Source organism: Staurois parvus, unplaced genomic scaffold (assembly GCF_062004578.1).
Source record: "Staurois parvus isolate SC_StPar_1 unplaced genomic scaffold, SC_StPar_1.0 ptg001145l, whole genome shotgun sequence".
Classification (NCBI taxonomy): domain Eukaryota; kingdom Metazoa; phylum Chordata; class Amphibia; order Anura; family Ranidae; genus Staurois; species Staurois parvus.
Genome location: NW_028318941.1, coordinates 97,756 through 119,786, shown reverse-complemented (window position 1 = coordinate 119,786; position 22,031 = coordinate 97,756). Strand labels below are relative to the sequence as shown.

Genomic DNA, 22,031 nt, shown 5'->3' with positions numbered 1-22,031 from the left:
GTAGAAATACTGTATAGGTAGGTATACACAACTGTTACCCATCAACTGCAGATTTCACAATTCGTCCTAAAACAAACAATCTCGCATATAAAACAACGGATTTCTTTTTAAAGGCTAACGCCGCTACCACGTTTAAAGATCGGAGCCCACACAGCCACGTCTTTCAGTCAGAGATCTGTGAATCAGTAAACTACAAGTCCCATCTGCCACCACGGCACAGTGCTAATTTTGAAGTCATATTTTGACTTGGTTTTAGTCTTCAGAATTGTTTTAGTGGTATTTCAGTCGCCTAAAATCTAATAGGTATAGTTACACTGTAATGCATTATTTGAAGTAGTTTTCTTACCTTCATGTATTCTATGCATGAAGGTAAAAAAAAACCTTGTGTCTTTTTTCAGCGGACATAGAGCAGAATACATTTTGGCTTAAATGTATGATAAAATCTGGATTTTTAAATTTTTTTACTGGATATGTTTAATAGCAAAAAGTCAGAAATTTAGTTTTTTTTTCTCAAAATGGTCGGATTTCTTTTTTATAGCGCAAAAAAAAAAACAAAAAACGCACAGGCGATCAAATACCACAGAAAGAAATCTCAATTTGTGGGGGGAAAAAAGGGTGTAAATTTAATTTGGGTGCAGCATTGCATGACTGCGCAATTGTTAGTTAAAGTAACGGCGCCGTATCGAAAAATGGCCAGGTCAGGAAGTGTGTGTGTCAGACAAAAGAAAGCTCTAGCGAAAAAAATGATATAAAACTAATTTGGAATGTGGGTACACTACTGCATGACCGGGTAACTACCAAACTATCAATGAAAATAATTTATTTTTTTTAAATGGCCTGGTAAAGGTATAGGTTGGTAATCAAGTAGTTAAGGACATCGTCGTACACATAAATCCACCATGCCTCCAGGTCATAGAAATCAAAACCGTGTATGTGCGCTGCAACTGCCCAAACGGTCTCCAGCACTTACAGCTGACATATTGTCCTTCCTCCTGGCTACAATCTTAGTTGTGATGGAGCTTTGTCAGCACCAGTCCTTTCTGTCAGTATGCTGCTGAGATATGGTTCAAAAATACATGTGATGTACAATATTCTTGTATTGATCTAATATACAGTGTATGTATATATATATATATATATATATATACACACATACACACACACATATATATATATATATATATATATATATATATATATATACACACATACACATATATATATATACATACATACATACATACATACACACACACACGGTGGGGGGGTTACCAGAAATTGTTGGTCATGGAATATCATAGATATTACCTTGCGAGATTGGGAAGGAATTGTTTTTCCCCTCTGTTGGAGCAAACTGGACCATGCTTCATGAGGGTTTTTTCTGCCTTCTTTTAGGTCAGTGGTCTGCAAACTGCAGTCCTTTGCTTGCATTTATCTGGCCCTTGGGGCACCATTCCTCCCACTGACATACCAAAAAAACAGGCACTACTCCCACTGACACCAACGACGGGGCACCACTCCCCCCAGCGACACCAACGACGGGGCACCACTCACCCCAGCGACACCAACGACGGGGCACCACTCCCCCCAGCGACACCAACGACGGGGCACCACTCCCCCCAGCGACACCAACGACGGGGCACCACTCCCACCACTGACACCAACGACGGGGCACCACTCCCACCACTGACACCAACGATGGGGGCACCACTCCCACCACTGACACCAACGATGGGGGCACCACTCCTACCACTGACACCAACGATGGGGGCACCACTCCTACCACTGACACCAACGATGGGGGCACTACTCCTACCACTGACACCAATGATGGGGCACAATTCCTCCTTCTACTGCCAACAAGTGATATATATTTGTTTTACTTCCACTGACCACCAAGCTTGAAACATGGTCTACTCTCACCGATACCAGGGATCAACTGTAGGTATAGGATTCTGTATATGTACGTTTTCTATTATTGGTGGAACTTGATGGGTCTTTTTCTCAAACGATGCAGAAAAATGACATATAAGCCTGGTTTCTTGCTGTGGGCAGAACAATTGTCTTTGTGAAAAGTTTATAAACATAGAGGCCCTGACTTTGATGAACTTCTAAGCCGCGCTGCTGTACACATGTTCACACTGCACAATACCTACTGCTAGCAAATCAAGAGGAATATTTTAGTTTGTTTTCAGTCTGATACCATCTCATTTATATTAGAGCTCCCAGGTATCCACACCCCGGTGCCTATGTACAGCTGTACAGTGAACAAAAATGTAAACAGACTGCTACAACTTCTACCTGATACAAGCAACTAGTAAGCTGCTAGGAAAAAAAAAAAATACAAAAAGCAGACCTTTAGTGAAAATACAGCCTGAACATCCTGCCGCCTTAAAGTAATTTGCAGGGAAACACAGCCTAATACATTACCAGGATCCCATGTATGTGCAGGCATTTATTCACTGGATCTCAGTTGAAGGGACATGCAGCTGGATATGGAGGCAAAGCTGGCCAGTAAGCACCTATGCCTCTACTAGTCCATGCCTCCTACTGAGATCATGTGACCAGATGCCTAGGCACATGATCATGTGATCAGTCTACCATTAGAACGGTAACTGCAGGCAGCTCATACTTTACAGGAGTATGGTGGCCAGTATGAGTCCGGGGTTAGCTCTTCAGGTCTACTGGAACACCTCTAACGTGCGAAAATACCACTAGTATTGTTACTAGGCCACCAAACTGTACCTGCCTCATACATAGAGCTGTCCGCTAACTTGGTTCTAGGAGACCACTGCTGAAAACACTGTTTTTACTGCCCCCCCCCCCCCCCCATCCATTGATGTATCTTAGTGTTGCTGACCTTTTGCAGCCACTTCCTATCTACAGGCACTCCAGCGATAGATGCATGGTATCGCTCAAAACCAGCATTGTGATGGTGGCAACAATGAAACATGCCAAGGGGGTATCAAGTGGCGGTGCAGCTTATAGTCTCCATCGCAAATGTAAGTGACAGGGTGACAACACAGGAGAGAAACTGGAAAACAGGGACAGAGTGTTGTCAAGCGTAGGCTGCTTTCACATTGCAAAATATCTAAAACGCACTATGCGTTTTTAAATATGTGGCATTACAGTGCATATCAGTGAATAGCCAGCTGTTAACAATGCCATTGGGTACTGGCTCCTTAACATCCAGCTAGTCATTGGTTGTTAAGGACTCAGAACCCGCTGGCATCCTTAGCAACCAGTGATAATGCTATCCCCAGTTTCTCCTTGATGCTCAGCCTGCTCCAACTCCTCTGGTGCAGGAGAAATACCACCGGAGAGAGAAGGAGGCGGAGAGACAGCATGCAGAACAGCGGAGAGAGTGGGCTCCTAGAATCTGAGGGTAGGAGGTGGAGGAAGACCAGAAGAATATCTACAGAATGGAAGACTGAACTCCTGAGCGCCTGGTGACCACCAAGAAATCCTCTGAGTACAAGAGTGTCCCCACCACTCCTGCCCTTGCACACTAGCCATCTTGTGAATAGGCTGTTCCTGACATCATCACGCCCATAGACCGACTCTGGATGTGAGGACGGCAGGATCCGTCCACCGCTGCACGTGGGGGAGTGCAGTTTTCCCGGGAATTGGAGAACAGGGTAAGTATAGCTTTTCCCTGAGCCCCTGTACAGAACGAGCAGTTCTACTTTCTTTGCCACTACTGATCTATTCGCTGCTTGTTAACAACATCAGCGGGTGCCCGCTCCTCAACAACCAGCATTCTTTTGCCATGTGACCCCACAAACGCACCTAAAAATGCACCTTGATTGTGTTTATGGTGTGTTTCCCATAGATAGAAGGTGCAGCTTTGGTGCACTTTTGAAAAGTGCACCAAGATGCAGCATGCAGTATTTCAAACTGCAGCGCAGTGATATTAAACATCTCATAGAATTTAAAGGGAATTCATTTTGATGCTTTTTTTCTCCACTAGAAAGGTGCATTCCAGCACGGCAAAAGCGCATTAGTGGGAAAGGGGTCTTTGCACTGAAACCAGTATGGTAGCCAAAGAAAAGGCATTATTCAAAAGGAACTTTCTGCAATGATAGCCCACTTGTTTAATAACAACCGTACCTTCCAATTTTGTGAGAAAATTTGCAATACATCCCTAGAAAAATAAATCTCAAATAATTGTTGAGAGATAAATCTCTCCATCCTATTTTATTGCAGGGAGGAAATTCAATGCAAACACCCCGTATGAACTAAGAAGGGTGTGGCCCTTTCATGGGAGATCCCCTTCACTACAGCAATAGCTGTTCTCCTGAAAAACCAAAGTAATGCAAAGAAAGCAACAATACAGGGTTTTCATAGTGAAACAATATAAATCACCCCAGTAGACCTAGCCATTATATGGAGACACCAATAAAGTGCCACTCTAACCAAAACTTTCTCTACTAGTTTTAGATTGGGTAGGGAACAGTTAGAACCTCTGAGAAGTTTTTTTTTTTTTTTTTTTTGCTGCCTGTGGCTTGTTAAGAAGAATTCTCTTCACTTCCTGTCCTGGTGACATCATTGGCACTCTTGCCAGTGGAAATCTTAAATGGGGACCCAGGCGGCAATAAGGGTTTGTTCACATGAGCTTTGCCCTCTTAAGAGTGATCTGTGTTCAGGTCACTCTTCAGAAAGTTGACAGGTGGTGTCACCTCCTCACTGCCTGCTTTAACCCTGCACTCAACCACAGGGCGCTTGCAGATCCCCCCTACTTGAAAGTGGCAGGGGTAGGATTCCCAAGACCAGCTCCAAAGTGAATTCTTCAAATGAATAGAAGGAGAATGCGCTGCAATGAGGGGGAAGAAAAGTGCAGCTCATAGGTCACCAGGAAGAAAGTCAGCGGACATTTCCCAAGCTGTGGCACAGGCAGCAATAAAACTGAGAGGATCTACCTCTTCCCCATTCTACGCAAATAAAAAGTGTCTGGAGTGCAACATTTCCCAGCATGCTCTGCTCCACCGTGCTGCTTTGAGGGTTAGGAGCCTTGCCTGCAAATGCAACAGGAAAGGGAGACGGAGCTTGCCAAGGTCTGCAGAGAAACATATTGTAATGGCTGCTATTTAACCATGGTAACGTGGGGTCTCTACATACAGGCTTCATGAGCGGTGCATGGAGTCTACATTATGAGCATAGCCCATATGTCTTTGAACTGTTACCATGGGAACACTTACCCACAAACTAGCAGAAAGCACAAAGACACACTGGCAGACAAAAGAAGCAAGGAAGAAAAGGGAGAAAGGTAAGACAATTTCTGAAAAAAAACAGCCTTCGCCCTCAAGAAAAAGAAAACGAGAAAGGCTAAAGACAAGAAAATAAAATGAAGACATACAAAGAGTGCAGAACCTGGCAGGGCAGGACCTGCTCACCTTCGCTAGGCTGGCCGTGAACAGGACGCACTCAAACAACTCGCCCATCTTCTGAAGGAATTCATCTACGTGCGGTCTCTTCAATACGTACACCTAGGAGGTACAACGGGCAAGAAAATGGAAAAGTAAAATTAACGGAAAAGTAAAATTAAACATTTTAGTCCAGACCTATCAAAGTTATACAAGAAAAAGATATACGCTCTATGAATGAAGAATGAAAACTACATCAATAACTAAACCATTTCTTTTTTTTTTTTACTTGTGAGAAAGCCATTAACAAGAACAATGGCCACAATATTTGGCCAACAAGTCAAATCAAGAAAGACAATAGAACGTATGTTAGTATAAGCTGGGAGAGGTCTAACAGTGCTGGGTCTAATGGAGTATATTAAGAAACATTTGAATGGATGGTGGTCAAACTAGTAGGTAGCAAGTAAATGAAAGAGGGGGAGGCCTCAATTTGTAGATTAGTAAGTGCAATTCAAATTAAGAGCTCCAATCCAGTGAAAAACCAACCCAACAAGTCCAATGTATAAGATGGCCTCAGCTGCTACTCCGGTCATGCCGCTAACACATTTCACCCTGCCTCAACCATTGTGACCAAGTCCAGGTGGGCAGGGCGAAACGCATCACAAGGCATGGCCGGGGTAGCGGTGAGGCCATCCTATACATCGGACTCATTTGTGCAGCATCATTTTTTTTTCACTGGATTGGAGCTACTTGCGACACTGCTCCTTTCTTCCATATACCGGCGGGGTGGATCTTCTTTACTATATGGCGTGCAGCGGAACCAAAAGTTAATTCTGCTGACCATCAATTTAGGAGGGGTGTGGAATACCAATTGTAGGATCACTGCTTAAAAATCTAAGTAGATACCATTGAATATATTGAAAGTGTTGCATTACAGATTACTACAGGCAAGGTTTGAATGAAGGATTCCCAAATGATGAAGAAACTTTGAACCCGTAATTCCCTATGCAAGGAGGCCTCCACCCATTTCATGCGAAAAACGCAGGACAATTTGGCTATGAATATAGAGTTAGTAGGGGGTTTTGAGTAAATCCATTTATGTAAAATATTTTTTTTTTGTACCACAAGGGATATGATGGTAAGGAGCTGCTTGCGGCCCATTGAGATTTTAATGCCCGAAAAATTGATCAGTGCCAAAAAGAGCCCAAAATATGGAGGAGAGCAAGTTGGTGCAGAGCATGGAGTCTAGTGGGGGGGGGGGGGGGGGGTAAGAGCAAGGAGCAAGCCTCTTCCCAGTTTTAGATTATAAGAATCTGCATATTGGGTAGCTATAACATTCTTTTAAGAATGGAACTTCATCAGAAGGGGGGAGGGGAGTGCATGTGTATTTGTACTGCAATTGATAGCTAATCAGTGGGGTGTGTCCTATGGATGACCACTACAGAGATCACTGCACAGCATACTGTACTTCATCTCTTCTTGCATACAGTAGAATAGCTATGTTTGGGCAGGAATGCATGGTAACAAGTGCATTTAAGTTTTTTCCGAACTGTGGTCAAAAAGTTTATTTTTGGTAGTCCACAACCAACATGGTAAGGGTCCATATAGCAAAAGTCTAATTCTCCTTTAGTCTCCAAACTATATGGCCAGTGGTCTCCAAACTATGGCCCAGGGGCCGAATGCGGCCCTTTGCTTGCCTTTATCTGGACCTTGAGGCACTATTTATAGCACGGACAAAAGGCACTATTTCCCCTGCTGACACCAACAGTGGGGCACCAATTCATCCCACTGACACCAAGAAAAGAGCACTATTTCTACTGACATCAGAAATAGGGTACCATCACTTCCACTGACACCAACAGTGGAGCATTATTCCTCCCACTGACACCAACAGTTGGGCCCTATTCCTCCGACACCAACAATGTGGTACCATTCCTCCCACTGACACCAGCAATGAAGCACTATTCCTCCCACTGACACCTACAGTGGGGCACCATTCCTCCCACTGACACCAGCAATAAAGCACTATTCCTCCCACTTGCACCTACAGTGGGGCACCATTCCTCCCACTTGCACCTACAGTGGGGCACCATTCCTCCCACTTGCACCTACAGTGGGGCACCATTCCTCCCACTTGTACCTACAGTGGGGCACCATTCCTCCGACTGAGAGCAGCAATGGGGCACTACTTCTCCCACTGATACCAATGGTGGGGCATTATTTACTCCCAAGGTATTTTCTACTCTACCCCTCTGTCCAAGTCCAAATGACAGTAAACTGGCCCTGTGCTTGGAATGTTTGGAGATTTCTGTTCTAGGGGACAAGATTTACTTACCTTATTTCTTGCTTCTGGAGGCTTCCTTTTGTCAAAATTACAATTCTCCAGAAACAGCTTCTCTTCACCAGTTGTGTGGCTTTCCCCTTGCTGACGTCATCATGTACAATGCAAGACCGGTTGTCCTGCATCGTACATGAAAACATGACAGGGATTCTAACCCTTCCCTACACTATTCAAACCTTAGAAAATAAAAGTTTTGGCTTTGGGTTTGCTTTAGCTCTGTAGCATATAACTACTGGTCTGTACTGTACAGAATTCACTTTTTAACCTAAAAGTAAACACATTCAGATCATGAAACTTTGTGGTAGGTGTTCCATGTGAAGGAGATGAGCCGCTGTCCGGGTGCAGAGAGATGACACACAGCTGTCTCCCAATGCAAGTAATCGAGGGTAGGCCAGGTGCAGAGTGAACAGCCTATCCTGGATTACTTGAACCGGGCACCAGCCTTATTCCACCTTACAGATCCGAGATCCTCTTCACTGCAGCTATGAAAGGAAATCAAAGATTGAAGAGCTAATGTAGGCAAGAAGTAAGTTTACTTAGTAAATGGCTAACGCTACCCAGGAACTATTTTACCGTACTGAACACAGAAAGTCAATTTACCATGACAAGTGAGAGGTCTATCTATAATGTGGTGGCACAGACTAATTATGACCTCACCACTGCGTCCCAATGAAAATATTCCAACAAGAGCGCTGGACTCCTTAGTAGGAGATCCAAATTCTGGAGGCAGCTCTCTATCAACCAGGAGATCCATAGGGGTCCCTAGGAGTAGTGTAAAGGATGTAGCCAGGAAGAAAAGAGCACCACTAATCTAATGTGAGTCCAGTAAGCCATTATTGCCAATTAAAAGAGGTCAGAAGAGAAAGCCAATGCGTGCTGGGGGCTCAACCCCCCACCCCCACCTTTCATCAAGGTTTAGATGCTGGCAGTAAGGCTCCGTGCACACCGGCTTTTTTTTTTAACCTCCCTGGCGGTCTGATTATTTCAGATTTTTGGTGCTGAAAGCGGTACCATTATTTTGCATGGAAATATGTAGTTTTTTTTATTGTAAGCCTGTAATTTTTAGGAATAACTCACTGAAATCTGTCCGAACAAGAGTCTAGTAAACATCCCGGGTAGGCTAAAACTTGAAACACGAAATCATAAATTATAATTGAATAAATAATCATAAAAAAGAATATAATAATAATAAAATTCAATAATATAATCAAACCAAAAACACTGAAATGTGAAATAGAGCGCCAAGTTCGCACATCACTGAGCTCAGTCGCAGAATCGTTTTCAGTGTCTGATGACGAAATTCCCCCACGAATCATTATCACTCAATTCTACAAGTGGTTCTAATTTACTATCGCTGTTCTCTAGCCGGTCTAAAACCGCTTTTGACCTAAAGGGACGCTTTTTGGACGCCATGGACGTTTCTCAGTTTCCAGGCAGAAAACAGTCAAAATGCAGGCAGGGCGCAGGACAAAATGTTTGTGAAATGCTTTGAAACAGCAATGTTTTGCTATGTAATATTCATTTACAAAAGAATTACAGTTTAAATTTGCTGCCGGTTCCGGCCCTCATACGTCCCGAAATCACAGGGACCGGAAGCCAGATGCCGGCATCGGCCGGAGGAGATGGCCGGGGACGCTGCAGGAAGGACATCGTGGGAGCGCAGAACAAGGTGAGCGCTGCAGGGAATCCCTGAACAACACCGCATGGTATTCCCGAGTGTAGCTCGGGGTTACCGCTTGTGGTACTGAAGCTCTACCCCAAGCTACACTCGGGAATACCTCCAGGGTTAAGCTCCCAGAAGCTATTAGCATTTTTTTTCTGCTCCTAGAGACTAAATAGTGTTCTCTATGTGTCCATCATGCACACTACTGCAGGCTGTTAGCAGTTTTCAAGCTTCTCCGTTTAGGAGCAGAGAAAAAAATTGTTTTTGTAGCGTTTTTTGGGAGTGTTTTTCCAGCAGAAAAAAACACTGAACACTCCTAAATGCTCTTAGACACTACTAAAATGCTCCTAACACCTTTTTTTTTTTAGCTTTTTTTGTCTTGATGTACTGTAAAAATGCTACTAAAAACGCTAATGCTCCTAAACGCTGCTACAAGCTGGCACAAAAATGCTATTATCAGCATTTTTCATCCAGCTTCAGCATTTAGGAGCAGAGAAATTGTTTTTGTATAGTTTTTTGGAGCAGTTTTTCAGCAGAAAAACAAACACTAAACACTGCTAAATGCAACTATATATGCTCCTAACCACTTTTTTCTACATGTACTGTAAAAATACTAACACTTCTAAAATACTACTAAAAATGCTATTACCAGCGGTTCTAATCCAGTGTTTTTTCATTATTTTTTGAGCTTAAAAAAAAAAAAAAGCGCTAGTGTGCATGGAAACTAAATGGAGAGTCATGGAGAATGCGGTGTTGCTACACAATCTGGTAATAAGCATACCTGATTCTGGATATTTATAAATATCATCAATATCCGCTTTGAGAGAATACAATTTAAGGCTCCAAGCACACTAGTGTTTTGTTTTATAAGCTCAAAACCATTAGAGAAAAAAAAAAAAAACTGATAGCGTTTTTTTTGTGCCAGCTTGTAGCAGCGTTTAGGAGCATTAGCGTTTTAGAAGCGTTTTTATAGCACATCAAGGAAAAAAAAAAAACTAGAAAAAAAGTGTTAGGAGCATTTTAGTAGTGCTTAGAAGCATTTAGGAGCGTTCAGCATTTTTTTCTGCTGGAATACACTCCCAAAAACGCTACAAAAACTTTTTTTTTCTGCTCCTAAATGCTGAAGCTTGAAAAACGCTAATAGCCTAAAATAGTGTGAATGGACACACAGGAGAACACGATTTATCTTCTAGGAGCAGAAAAAAGAAATGCCGATAACAGCTCCTAGGAGCATTAAAAAAAACACCAGTGTGCCTTGGAGCCTAAAGAGATTGTAAAGGCTATAGGTTTTTAGCCTAATGCAGTCTCAGCATTAATGTAAAAAACCTTTTAAGTGCAGTTCCCCCACCTCACAAATACCTACCTGAGCTCAAGCTTGGTCCAGCACTCTGTTCAAGAGCAGCGGCGCTGCTCACTCTCTCCCCCCTCACTAAACTCAGTGAGAGCAGAGGAAGCCATTGGCTCCTACTACTATCAATCAAATCCAGTGATGGAGTGCGTAGACATAGCTGAACGACACCATGGGGTTTATTTACTAAAGCTGGAGAGTCCAAAATCAGACTCCCTTCTGCATAGAAACCAATCAGCTTCTAACCTCAGCTTGTTCAATGAAGCTTTGGCAATGAAACCTGGAAGCTGATTGGTTTCTATGCAGAAGTGAGTCTGATTTTGCACTCTCCAGCTTTAGTAAATAAACCCCTGTGTGTCAACAGACACACACAGCGTGGCTTAGGACTGAGCCCGCATGAGTACCAACCCTAGCAAGTAGCATGCGGGTGGGATACTCAAAGGCAGGAAGAGCCAGGAGCGCCAGCGGAGGACCACAGAAGAAGAAGACTGGGACAGCTCTGTGCAAAACCATTACACAGAGCAGGTAAAGTAGAACATCTTTGTATTTTAGAAAAAAAAAAAAAAAAAAGTATTTCAGTGATATTAAAGGTTTATTTTGCAATGTGTTTTCCAGGACTCTCCATTTACTGCCAGCATCTGGGCCTTGATGAAGGGGGAGTCTTGAGCCCCTGAAATGAGTTGGATGATTCGGATCTCTCGTCAAGTGCAATAAAGACTTACTAGACTCACATTAGATCATTTCTACACTGAGATTACTTTGGCACAGGGGCGGACTGACAACTCATGGGGCCCCCAGGCAATAGGGAATCATGGGGCCCTTGTGTCCTTGCCCAAACTCAAAAAAGCCTATGAAAAAGGTACCAGGGGCATCTCATGGGGCCCCCTACTGACCCCGGGCAGTGCCCGAGTTTCCAAACGGTCAGTCCGCCCCTGCTTTGGCACATTCAGAAAAAACAAAAACACACAAATGTTGTACTTTGCGATTGAGAATTCCACTTGCTTTGAGACTGAAGAAAAGCCCTATTCCTTTTATTGAGGAGTAAGAAACCTGTCACATGACTGACAGGTCATGTGATCACAATTGTCCCCTATCCCTGAGTGTCTTCTGTAGCACTATGCAGAGAACACCTCAGGATCAATGAACAAAACATGAATGCAGTTTGAAGCAATCACTGCAATGTCCTAGACAGTAGATAGCAGCTTAGCTCTGAGGAAGAGGGTGTGTCCACCAACACATGCCAGTAATGCGTATGCGCTGTATTGTGCGGAAGAAGAGTACTTCCATTGGTCAGTTTGAAGATGGAGATGTGAGGAGGTCCTGGCCTCTGGATGTGATCGATGATGACATACCTGTTACTTTAACACCATTGTATTTTACTGGATTTTTTTTTTTAACCCCTTGGCACCTCCTGACCCTTTACAGGGTTTTAGATGCCAGGAGGTGGGGCAGGGTTTGTGATCATGTGACCACCGCAATCAGCTGTCACAGCGGTCAAATAATCGGAAATCTTCCGATCGAAAACATGGATGGATAGGGGAGTTTGATTTGAATATTAAAAATAAATTTAGTATTACTTTTGGTGCTCAGATACAGCATAGTTCCGCTTTAAAGAGTAAGTCCACTTTTGTAGAGGAAAAACATTCCCTCCTGAAAGATCAATGTACAGTGAAGGATTTTAACAAACTTTGTTGCAGACTCCTACATTTTGTTAATTTTGAAGAAATAGCGGTTTGTCTGTGTCCATGGGCAAAATGAATGTGAATGGGAGTGACTTTATTATGATCAATTAGCTGCTACACTTGCAGGGTTCTACAAAAGGGAAGTAGCAGGGTCTGCATCCCCTTAGATGGGATTTTTTTTCCCTTGGGGAATCACCCAAAAAAAAAAAAAAAAAAACATTTTGTTGCAGGGGATGCCTAAAATCTGATTTGTATCTTAGTGCAGACTTCTAGGAAAATCACACAAGCAGGCAATGACATTTCTGGGGGGGGTGTTCTGTACACCAGAACACCTTCAGGTGGCCATACTGAATTTTACTGAAAATGACAGCACTGCACACTGTCCAAAAAATGCCGGTTTGCGGCGCTTTACCGCGTTTTTCAGTGTTAGGGTGTTTTTACATCTAAAAAAAACTCTAGAAACCCACTAGTCCTGGGTTTTTTTCCAGCCAAAAAACGTTGATTAATCTATGTTAACATGGACACATAGGAAAACATGCTGAGGGGTTTACTGGCTGTAGAAAAAAACATTATATATGTATGTATGTATGTATGTATGTAGTGTGTATTTATATATAAATAAGTATTTTATCCCCTGCTGCGCTTGAATGTTTGCCCACTCACAAAGCAATGATCAGTCTAAAAATCGAATGTTCGGTGTATTGTAACACAGAGACAGAATAGCAACAAAAAATTCAGCAGAAATGCATGTCTAATAAATGATGACTTATTTGCATGTTCATGAGGGAAAAAAGTATTTGATCCCCTTCACAAAACATGACTTAGTACTTAGTGGCAAATCCCTTGTTGGCCATCACAGAGGTCGGACGTTTCCTGTAGTTGGCCACCAGGTTTGCACACATCTCAGGAGGGATTTTGGCCCACTCCTCTTGGCAGATCCTCTCCAAGTCCTTAAGGTTTGGTGGCTGACGTTTGGCAACTTGAATTTTCAGCTCCCTCCACAGATTTTCAATCAGATTAAGATCTGGAGACTGGCTAGCCAGGGCTTGAAGAAGCCGTTCGCCAAATGCGAGGAGAAATTCTCCACCGGGGAGGACAGATGATGGAGCGGCTGTGCTCCAAGCCTCATTTTGAAGCAGAGTTCCAGTTTCCGAGTTCCGGTTTCTTCGGCACCACCGCTGAGGGGACAGGTGCAGGAGAGGTCCGCTCTCCTCCGCTGAGGAGACACCCTCTCCACCGCCGCGGGGGACTCAAGGAGTAAGTACTGTGTACATGTCATATCACTATAATGGAGACAGGGGAGCTGGGAAATGCATTACTGTATACAGTTTTATATTTTGGACTCTTTATTCTAAAGAAAAATGTAATTTCATAAGCTTTAAGGGGGTGTGGTTGGGGGCAGGGCTGGGGGCGGGGTTGGGGGAAGGCCAGGGTGGGGTTGGAGGCGGACTTGGGCAAGGTTGGGAGGGGCAACTGGTGGAGAGTAAGGTTTGTGCCTGGCTAGTAGGTCTAGACTTGAAATTTTAAGCCCTGGCCTAAGCCACTCCAGGACCTTAATGTGCTTCTTCTTGAGCCACGCCTTTGTTGCCTTGGCATTGTGTTTTGGGTCATTGTCATGCTGGAACACCCATCCAAGACCCATTTTCAATGCCCTGGCTGAGAGAAAAAGGTTCTTGCCCAAGATTTGATGGTACATTTCCCTATCCTTTGTCCCTTTGATGTGGTGCAGTTGTCCTGTCCCCTTAGCAGAAAAACAGCCCCAAAGCAGAATGTTTCCACCACCATGTTTGACAGTTGGGATGGTGTTCTTGGGGTCATAAGCAGCATCCCTCCTCCTCCAAACATGGGGAGTTGAGTTGATGCCAAAGAGCTTGATTTTGGTCTCATCTGACCACAACACTTTCAACCAGTCCTCCTCTGCATCATTCAGATGTTCAATGGCAAACTTCAGACGGGCCTGGACATGTGCTTTCTTGAGCAGAAGGACCTTGCGGGTACTGCAGGATTTCAATCCTTGTCAGCGTAGTGTGTTACCAATTGTTTTCTTGGTGACTGTGGTCCCAGCTGCCTGGAGATCATTGACAAGAGCCTCACGTGTAGTTCTGGGATGATTCCTCACTGTTCTCATGATCATTGACACTCCACGAGGTGAGATCTTGCATGGTGCACCAGACCTAGGGAGACTGACAATTGTTTTGTGTTTCTTCCATTTGTGAATGATTGCACCAACTGTTGTCACCTTCTCACCAAGCTGCTTGGCGATAGTTTGGTAGCCCAGTCCAGCCTTGTGTAGGTCTACAATCTTCTCCCTGACATCCTAGGACAGCTCTTTGGTCTTTGCCATGGTGGAGAGTTTGGAATCTGATTGTTTGATGGCTCCTGTGGACAGGTGTCTTTTATACAGGTAACAAAATGAGATTAGCAGCACTCCCTTTAAGAGACTGCTTCTAATCTCAGCTTGTTACCTGTATGAAAGACACCTGGTAGCCAGAAATCCTGCTGAATGATAGGGGATCAAATACTTATTTCCCTCATGAACATGCAAATCAGTCATCATTTGTTAGACATCCATTTCTTTTGAATTTATTGTTGCTATTCTGTCTCTCAGTGTTACAATACACCGAACATTTGATTTTTAGACTGATCAATTTCTTTGTGAGTGGGTGAACATTCAAAATCAGAAGGGGATCAAATACGTATTTCCTTCACTGTGTGTATATATATATATATATATATATATATATACAGTCATGGCCGAAATTGTTGGCACCCTTGATATTTCTCCAGGAAATCATGTATTTCTCACGAAACGTATTGCATTAACACATGTTTTGCTATACACATGTTTATTCCCTTTGTGTGTATTGGGACAAAACAAAAAAAGGGAGGAAAGAAAGCAAATTCGACATAATGTCACACAAACCTCCAAAAATGGGCTGGACAAAAGTATTGGCACCCTTTCACAACTGCGGATAAATAAGAATGTTACAAGCATGTGATGCTCCTGTAAACTCACCTGGGGCAAGTAACAGGTGTGGGCAATATAGAAATCACACCTGAAAGCAGATAAAAAGGAGAGACGTTCACTTAACCTTTGCATTGTGTGTCTGTCTGTGCCACACTAAGCATGGACAACAGAAAGAGGAGACGAGAACTGTCTGAGGACCTGAGAACCAAAATTGTGGCAAAATATCAACAATCTCAAGGTTACAAGTCCATCTCCAGAGAACTAGATTTGCCTTTGTCCACAGTGCGCAACATTATCAAGAAGTTTGCAACCCATGGCACTGTAGCTAATCTCCCTGGTCGTGGACGGATGAGGAAAATTGATGAAAGATTGCAACGCAGAATAGTCCGGATGGTGGATAAGCAGCCCCAAACATGTTCCAAAGACATTCAAGCTGTCCTGCAGGCTCAGGGAGCATCAGTGTCAGCGCGAACTATCCGTCGACATTTAAATGAAATGAAACGCTATGGCAGGAGACCCAGGAGGACCCCACTGCTGACACAGAGACATAAAAAAGCAAGACTACAGTTTGCCAAAATGTACTTGAGTAAGCCAAAAGCCTTCTGGGAAAACGTCTTGTGGACAGATGAGACCAAGATAGAGCTTTTCGGTAAAGCACATCATTCTACTGTTTACCGAAAACGGAATGAGGCCTACAAAGAACAAAACACAGTACCTACGGTAAAATATGGTGGAGGTTCAATGATGTTTTGGGGTTGTTTTGCTGCCTCTGGCACTGGGTGCCTTGACTGTGTGCAAGGCATCATGAAATCTGAGGATTACCAAAGGATTTTGGGTCGCACTGTAGGGCCCAGTGTCAGAAAGCTGGGTTTGCGTCCAAGATCCTGGGTCTTCCAGCAGGACAATGACCCCAAACATACGTCAAAAAGCACTCAGAAATGGATGGCAAAGAAGCGCTGGAGAGTTCTGAAGTGGCCAGCAATGAGCCCAGATCTAAATCCCATTGAACACCTGTGGAGAGATCTTAAAATTGCTGTTGGGAAAAGGTGTCCTTCCAATAAGAGAGACCTGGAGCTGTTTGCAAAGGAAGAGTGGTCCAAAATTCCGGGTGAGAGGTGTCAGAAGCTTATTGATGGTTATAGGAAGCGACTGATTTCAGTTATGTTTTCCAAAGGGTGTGCAACCAAATATTAAGTTAAGGGTGCCAATACTTTTGTCCAGTCCATTTTTGGGGTTTTGTGTGACATTATGTCATATTTGCTTTTCTGCCTCTGTTTTATATTTGTTCCAATACATACAAAGGGAATAAACATGTGTATAGCAAAACATGTGTTAATGCAATACCTTTTTTGTGTGAAATACTTGATTTTCAGGAAAAATATCAAGGGTGCCAACAATTTCGGCCATGACTGTATATATATATATATATATACACACATACATATACATATACACACACACACACACACACACACACAAAAATTCCAATTTTTTATGTGATATTTTTCCCTTGTGGCTTTCCCCTTTAAGCATGGGAGGGAGTTGAATAGTCATGGTCCATGATGTGTGAGGAAGCATAAGGCAGAAGGAAATGCTTACACCAGAGAACACACTGGCTGAGTGTCACACAGACGCCCATTATAAATATTCTCCAACTTGTATTTGTGAACCATTGATCCCACAACAGAGGAGCTTGTAAGTGTCATGGAGCAAAAACATTATAACATATTCTTCTACCAGCAAGAGAAAAGTGAAGACAAATGCTGTTCCTGTATGGAATAAAAGATACAATGAATCACCTACCTGATGTATTGTTCCATCAATTTCCACAGGAACAATAAAGTCAGCATTGTTAATTGGCTAAAAGAAAAGAACAAAACATCCAATTAAATACAAGATGCATGCTCTGGATGAATACAATAAAGAAGGTGTCACTGACAGAACTGAACCATGAATCATTAATATGGTATCAATGGATGTAGTTGTACACCTGCAGTGTGAAAGGCTACGAAGCACAGCCCCGAGACACGCCAAGTAACAAAGTCTGCCCACAGATGGATCGATATCCTACCAGAAGAGATTGGAGACAGCCTCCTCTGAACTTGTCTCACTGTTGTGAGGTGTAGCCATGTTCTCTTGACTTGGCTGGTGATTGCAGCACAGACGGCGTTTAAATCTGTTCTCCTCCCCCCAGCTCCGCAGAAAACAGAACGATTAGTGCTTCAACTTTTCTGCACGTCGACCTTAAAAGGAAACCTGTGCTTGACAGTGGGCTTGTTATTCCGTCATTTTAGTGATTTACAGCATCTTGTGTTTTAGGGCTTGTTCACAACAAAAGCCCCATTGAACTCAATGATGCTGGTGTGCACTGGGAGGAACAGTGCTGGTGCGCCAATCCCAACACAGCACATGGTTTGTTTGTTTTTTTGGACCTTTGTGTAACCGCTTCAATACCGGGGCACGTCTCCCCTCCCCCTTCCTGCCCAGGCCAATTTTCAGCTTTCAGCGCTGTCACACTTTTAATGACAATTGCGCGGTCATGCAACACTGTACCCATAACCACTGTAACCAGAAGAGATTGGAGACAGCCTCCTCTGAACTTGTCTCCCCTCCCCCTTCCTGTCCAGGCCAATTTTCAGCTTTCAGCGCTGTCACACTTTTAATGACAATTGCGCGGTCATGCAACACTGTACCCATATTACATTTTTTTCACAAAATAGAGCTTTCTTTGGGTGATATTTATTCACCACTGAGGTTTCTATTTTTTGCTAAATAAACAACAACAAAATTTTGAAGGAAAAAAAAAAAGCTTTTTTTTTTTTTGTGTTTCAGTTATAAAATGTTGCTAATAGGTAATTGTTCTTAATAAATTTAGGCTAAAATGTATTCTGCTACATTTATCTGGGGAAAATAACCCAAATTAGTGTTTATTATTTAGACTTTAGGAAAGTTATAGAGTCCACAAACTATAGGATGTATCTACAAATCGATCAATCCCGATGTACTGACAGCCAATCTCATTTTTTGAGGCCCGAGAATACCGGGACAGTACAGATATCCCCCAAATGGCCCCTTTTTGGAAAGTAGACAGTCAAGGTATTTAGTAATAGTCATGAAGAGTTTTTTGAAGTTGCCATTTTTTGTCATAATTTTTTAGAAAATGAATTAAAGAAAAAAAAAAACACACATTTTCACGGTTTTTTTTCCATACTATATACTGTAACCAGTGCAGTACAGCGTCATCATAACTGGTGTGGTGGTGACCAGGGACACTGACTGGTGACAGTACAAAAAAAAAAAAAAAAACTTTTTTAAACAAACTGACCAGTTACCATAGTAACAATGTACTACTCTGGGGAAGTGATCTGGGTTTTTGTTTTTTTTTTTTACACACCTTGTGATTACTTATAGCAGTGAATTTCATTCCCATCAGCAAGCATTTTACTGAATGAAAATTGATTCATTCAGTAAGTATTGTTGTGATAAGCTGTGATTGGCCACCGCTAACCATATGGTACAGATGGGCTGTGAATGGCCCTGTCTGTACCATGTGATCACTGTGACCAATCACAGCTACCTAAACAATTGTAGCCATTCATGGTTTACAATTGTCATGTGACCTGCTGTGATTGGTCACAGCGATCACATTACTGGCAGCGGGCCGGTACAGTGACCTATCGTCAGCTGTGTCTGGTGGACACAGCTGGTGACAGATCGCACCTGCAGCAGAGCCGTGCGCAACGAGGAATGTACTGCCCAGCAGTGATATTACAACAGGCCGGGCGGGAAGTGGTTAAAGGGCACATGAGTGCACTTATTATTAATATTATACAGGATTTATATAGCGCCAACAGTTTGCTCAGCGCTTTACAATATAACGGGAGACAATACAGCAACAATACAGTTCAATACAAGAGGGAAAAGAGGGCCTGATCCTGGGAGCTTACAATCTAAGAGGAGGGGGCTAGTGGTACAAAAGGTAATAACTGCACTTAGTTCTGTGCTCCTGTGACCCAGATTCACTAACGTCACTCAGCTAGTCCAGGCTCTGGAAGGATCCTGACTTTAACGTCAGGATTCACCCAGATGCCTGAGCGACCCCCACCCGCCCTTTACACAGCCAGTCACTCCAGTGAGTGCTGGAGGGGCAGGGCACAGAGCCCGTGACTTACAGTGGACTGTCATTGGACAGTTGCATGTGACACTGTAGTTGGAACAGGATTCAAACACTGTGCTGAGTTCCTATTATAGTGCAGACTGTTCATAGAGAGGAGTGTAATAACACCGGCAGGGCAGCTCCAGATGCATGAGAGAAGCAAGCAAGCAAGCTCCGGGTCAACATTCACATGAAATAAGAATGGCTTGCCACAACAATTGAGAGTTCAAACAGAACTTTACATTTCCTCAAATTACATATTTTTATTAAGAAAATGTCCTCCTATTTAAAAAGCCATTCAGGGCAAAGTGGTAGTATCTGCAGATAGTCCCTCTCCCCATCAGTCAGCCATTCTCAGGGTTCCCTGAGCTCCAATTGATTGACCTCCCATCTGGTGCCTGCACAGTTCTGGAGCCAAGGCCATGGCATGACACCAAAGAACGTTTCAGCTTTCTGTAAGGCTGGCATTCTGACCATCACAGTAAGCTGGACTTTCTCACCACTGACCTCCAACGCAAGGAACATTTTTCCCACAACCCCCAAATAAATTGGTTTACCAGGGGCTTCCCAAGGCCTGAAAATTATTTAAAAGGGTTCCTCTGGGGTAAAATGGTTGAGAAAGGCTGCTATAAGTTATATTTCGTGAGCCATGCTCCCAACACAGCTGCCTGCAGAGAGGAGCTTCTGTGAACATGTGACTTTCTCAATGTGTCCGCTTACCAGGCCTAACACTGACAGGGCTTCGTTCTTCACCCGGTCTTCCATCCGGATTCACGGGCTCCAGCCGCTTGAATGGCCGGGGCCATAGTAAGCCGCGGTACATCGCTCTACATCCCGCGGCATACTGTGTGCCTTGAATGTAGAGCGTCACTGCATACGCAGGCGATGTCATCAGCTGCTGCCGATGCAGATATCTCCTAAATGGTGCACATGTAGGAAATATTCATTGTACCTACAAGGTACGCCTGTCTGTGAGCTCCAGGCTTACCAGACCTCAATCTGTTATACATGCGCTTCTACTACGGAGCCTCACTAAATTTATAGAGTTAGGACTGCAGATATCGGGGTGCCATGAAGAGGCTCTGCAGCTTACGCATGTATTTGCAAATGTGTGCTAGCTAATCCCGTTTTTAACATGAACTGTTAGACAGGACAATTCGGTTGGTTTCAGGCCTGTTGAAAAGTTAAGCTGGGAATTTTTTCTTTGTTGATGCTTGACTGTTTGTGAGATTACCTGTAGGGTTCAAAAGGAGAGCTTACTATGGCTTTTCATTTCATTAGCTATCCAGAATATAACGGAATCGATTGATCAGGGAGGCATTTTTTTCCCTGCAGGAGCAGATTGGATCATGCTTTGCTGGGTTTTTTGCCTTCCTCTGGAACAACTGTGGGTGTAGGATTATAACCTTTTTTTTTTTTAATGGTTGAACTGGATGGACTTTTGTCTTTTTTCAGCCAGACTAACTATGTAACTATGCTGCAGCATAAAGGAAGCCCGGCTGTGTTTGCATGTTATTAGCCTGTGTTGCTGCAGCGTGAAGGAAGCCCGGCTGTGTTTGCATGTTATTAGCCTGTGTTGCTGCAGCATGAAGGAAGCCCGGCTATGTTTGCATGTTATTAGCCTGTGTTACTGCAGCATGAAGGAAGCCCGGCTATGTTTGCATGTCTGGAAGGATGAACTATGTGCAAACACTGTCCCTTTGCCATAAATACAGTCAGGTCCATAAATATTGGGACATCAACACAATTCTAACATTTTTGGCTCTATACACCACCACAATGGATTTGAAATTAAACACACAAGATGTGCTTTAACTGCAGACTGTCAGCTTTAATTTGAGGGTATTTACATCCAAATCAGGTGAACGGTGTAGGAATTACAACAGTTTGCATATGTGCCTCCCACTTGTTAAGGGACCAAAAGTAATGGGACAATTGGCTTCTCAGCTATTCCATGGCCAGGTGTGTGTTATTCCCTCATTATCCCAATTACAATGAGCAGATAAAAGGTCCAGAGTTGCATTTGGAATCTGTTGCTGTCAACTCTCAAGATGAGATCCAAAGAGCTGTCACTATCAGTGAAGCAAGCCATCATTAGGCTGAAAAAACAAAACAAACCCATCAGAGAGATAGCAAAAACATTAGGCGTGGCCAAAACAACTGTTTGGAACATTCTTAAAAAGAAGGAATGCACCGGTGAGCTCAGCAACACCAAAAGACCCGGAAGACCACGGAAAACAACTGTGGTGGATGACCGAAGAATTCTTTCCCTGGTGAAGAAAACACCCTTCACAACAGTTGGCCAGATCAAGAACACTCTCCAGGAGGTAGGTGTATGTGTGTCAAAGTCACCAATCAAGAGAAGACTTCACCAGAGTGAATACAGAGGGTTCACCACAAGATGGAAACCATTGGTGAGCCTCAAAAACAGGAAGGCCAGATTAGAGTTTGCCAAACGACATCTAAAAAAGCCTTCACAGTTCTGGAACAACATCCTATGGACAGATGAG

General features: G+C 43.4%; 1 protein-coding gene across 1 annotated transcript in view; it reads right to left on the bottom strand.

Moving 5' to 3' along the window:
• CTDSPL (CTD small phosphatase like) overlaps positions 1-22,031 on the bottom strand; it is a 40,644-nt gene that overhangs the window by 4,553 nt on the left and 14,060 nt on the right. Inside the window, exons 4-5 of the mRNA XM_089659260.1 lie at positions 17,169-17,225; positions 5,394-5,486 (exon numbers count right to left, since the gene is read on the bottom strand). Of these exons, the coding sequence (XP_089515386.1) occupies positions 5,394-5,486; positions 17,169-17,225 (150 nt within the window). The remainder of the gene's footprint in view (positions 1-5,393; positions 5,487-17,168; positions 17,226-22,031) is intronic.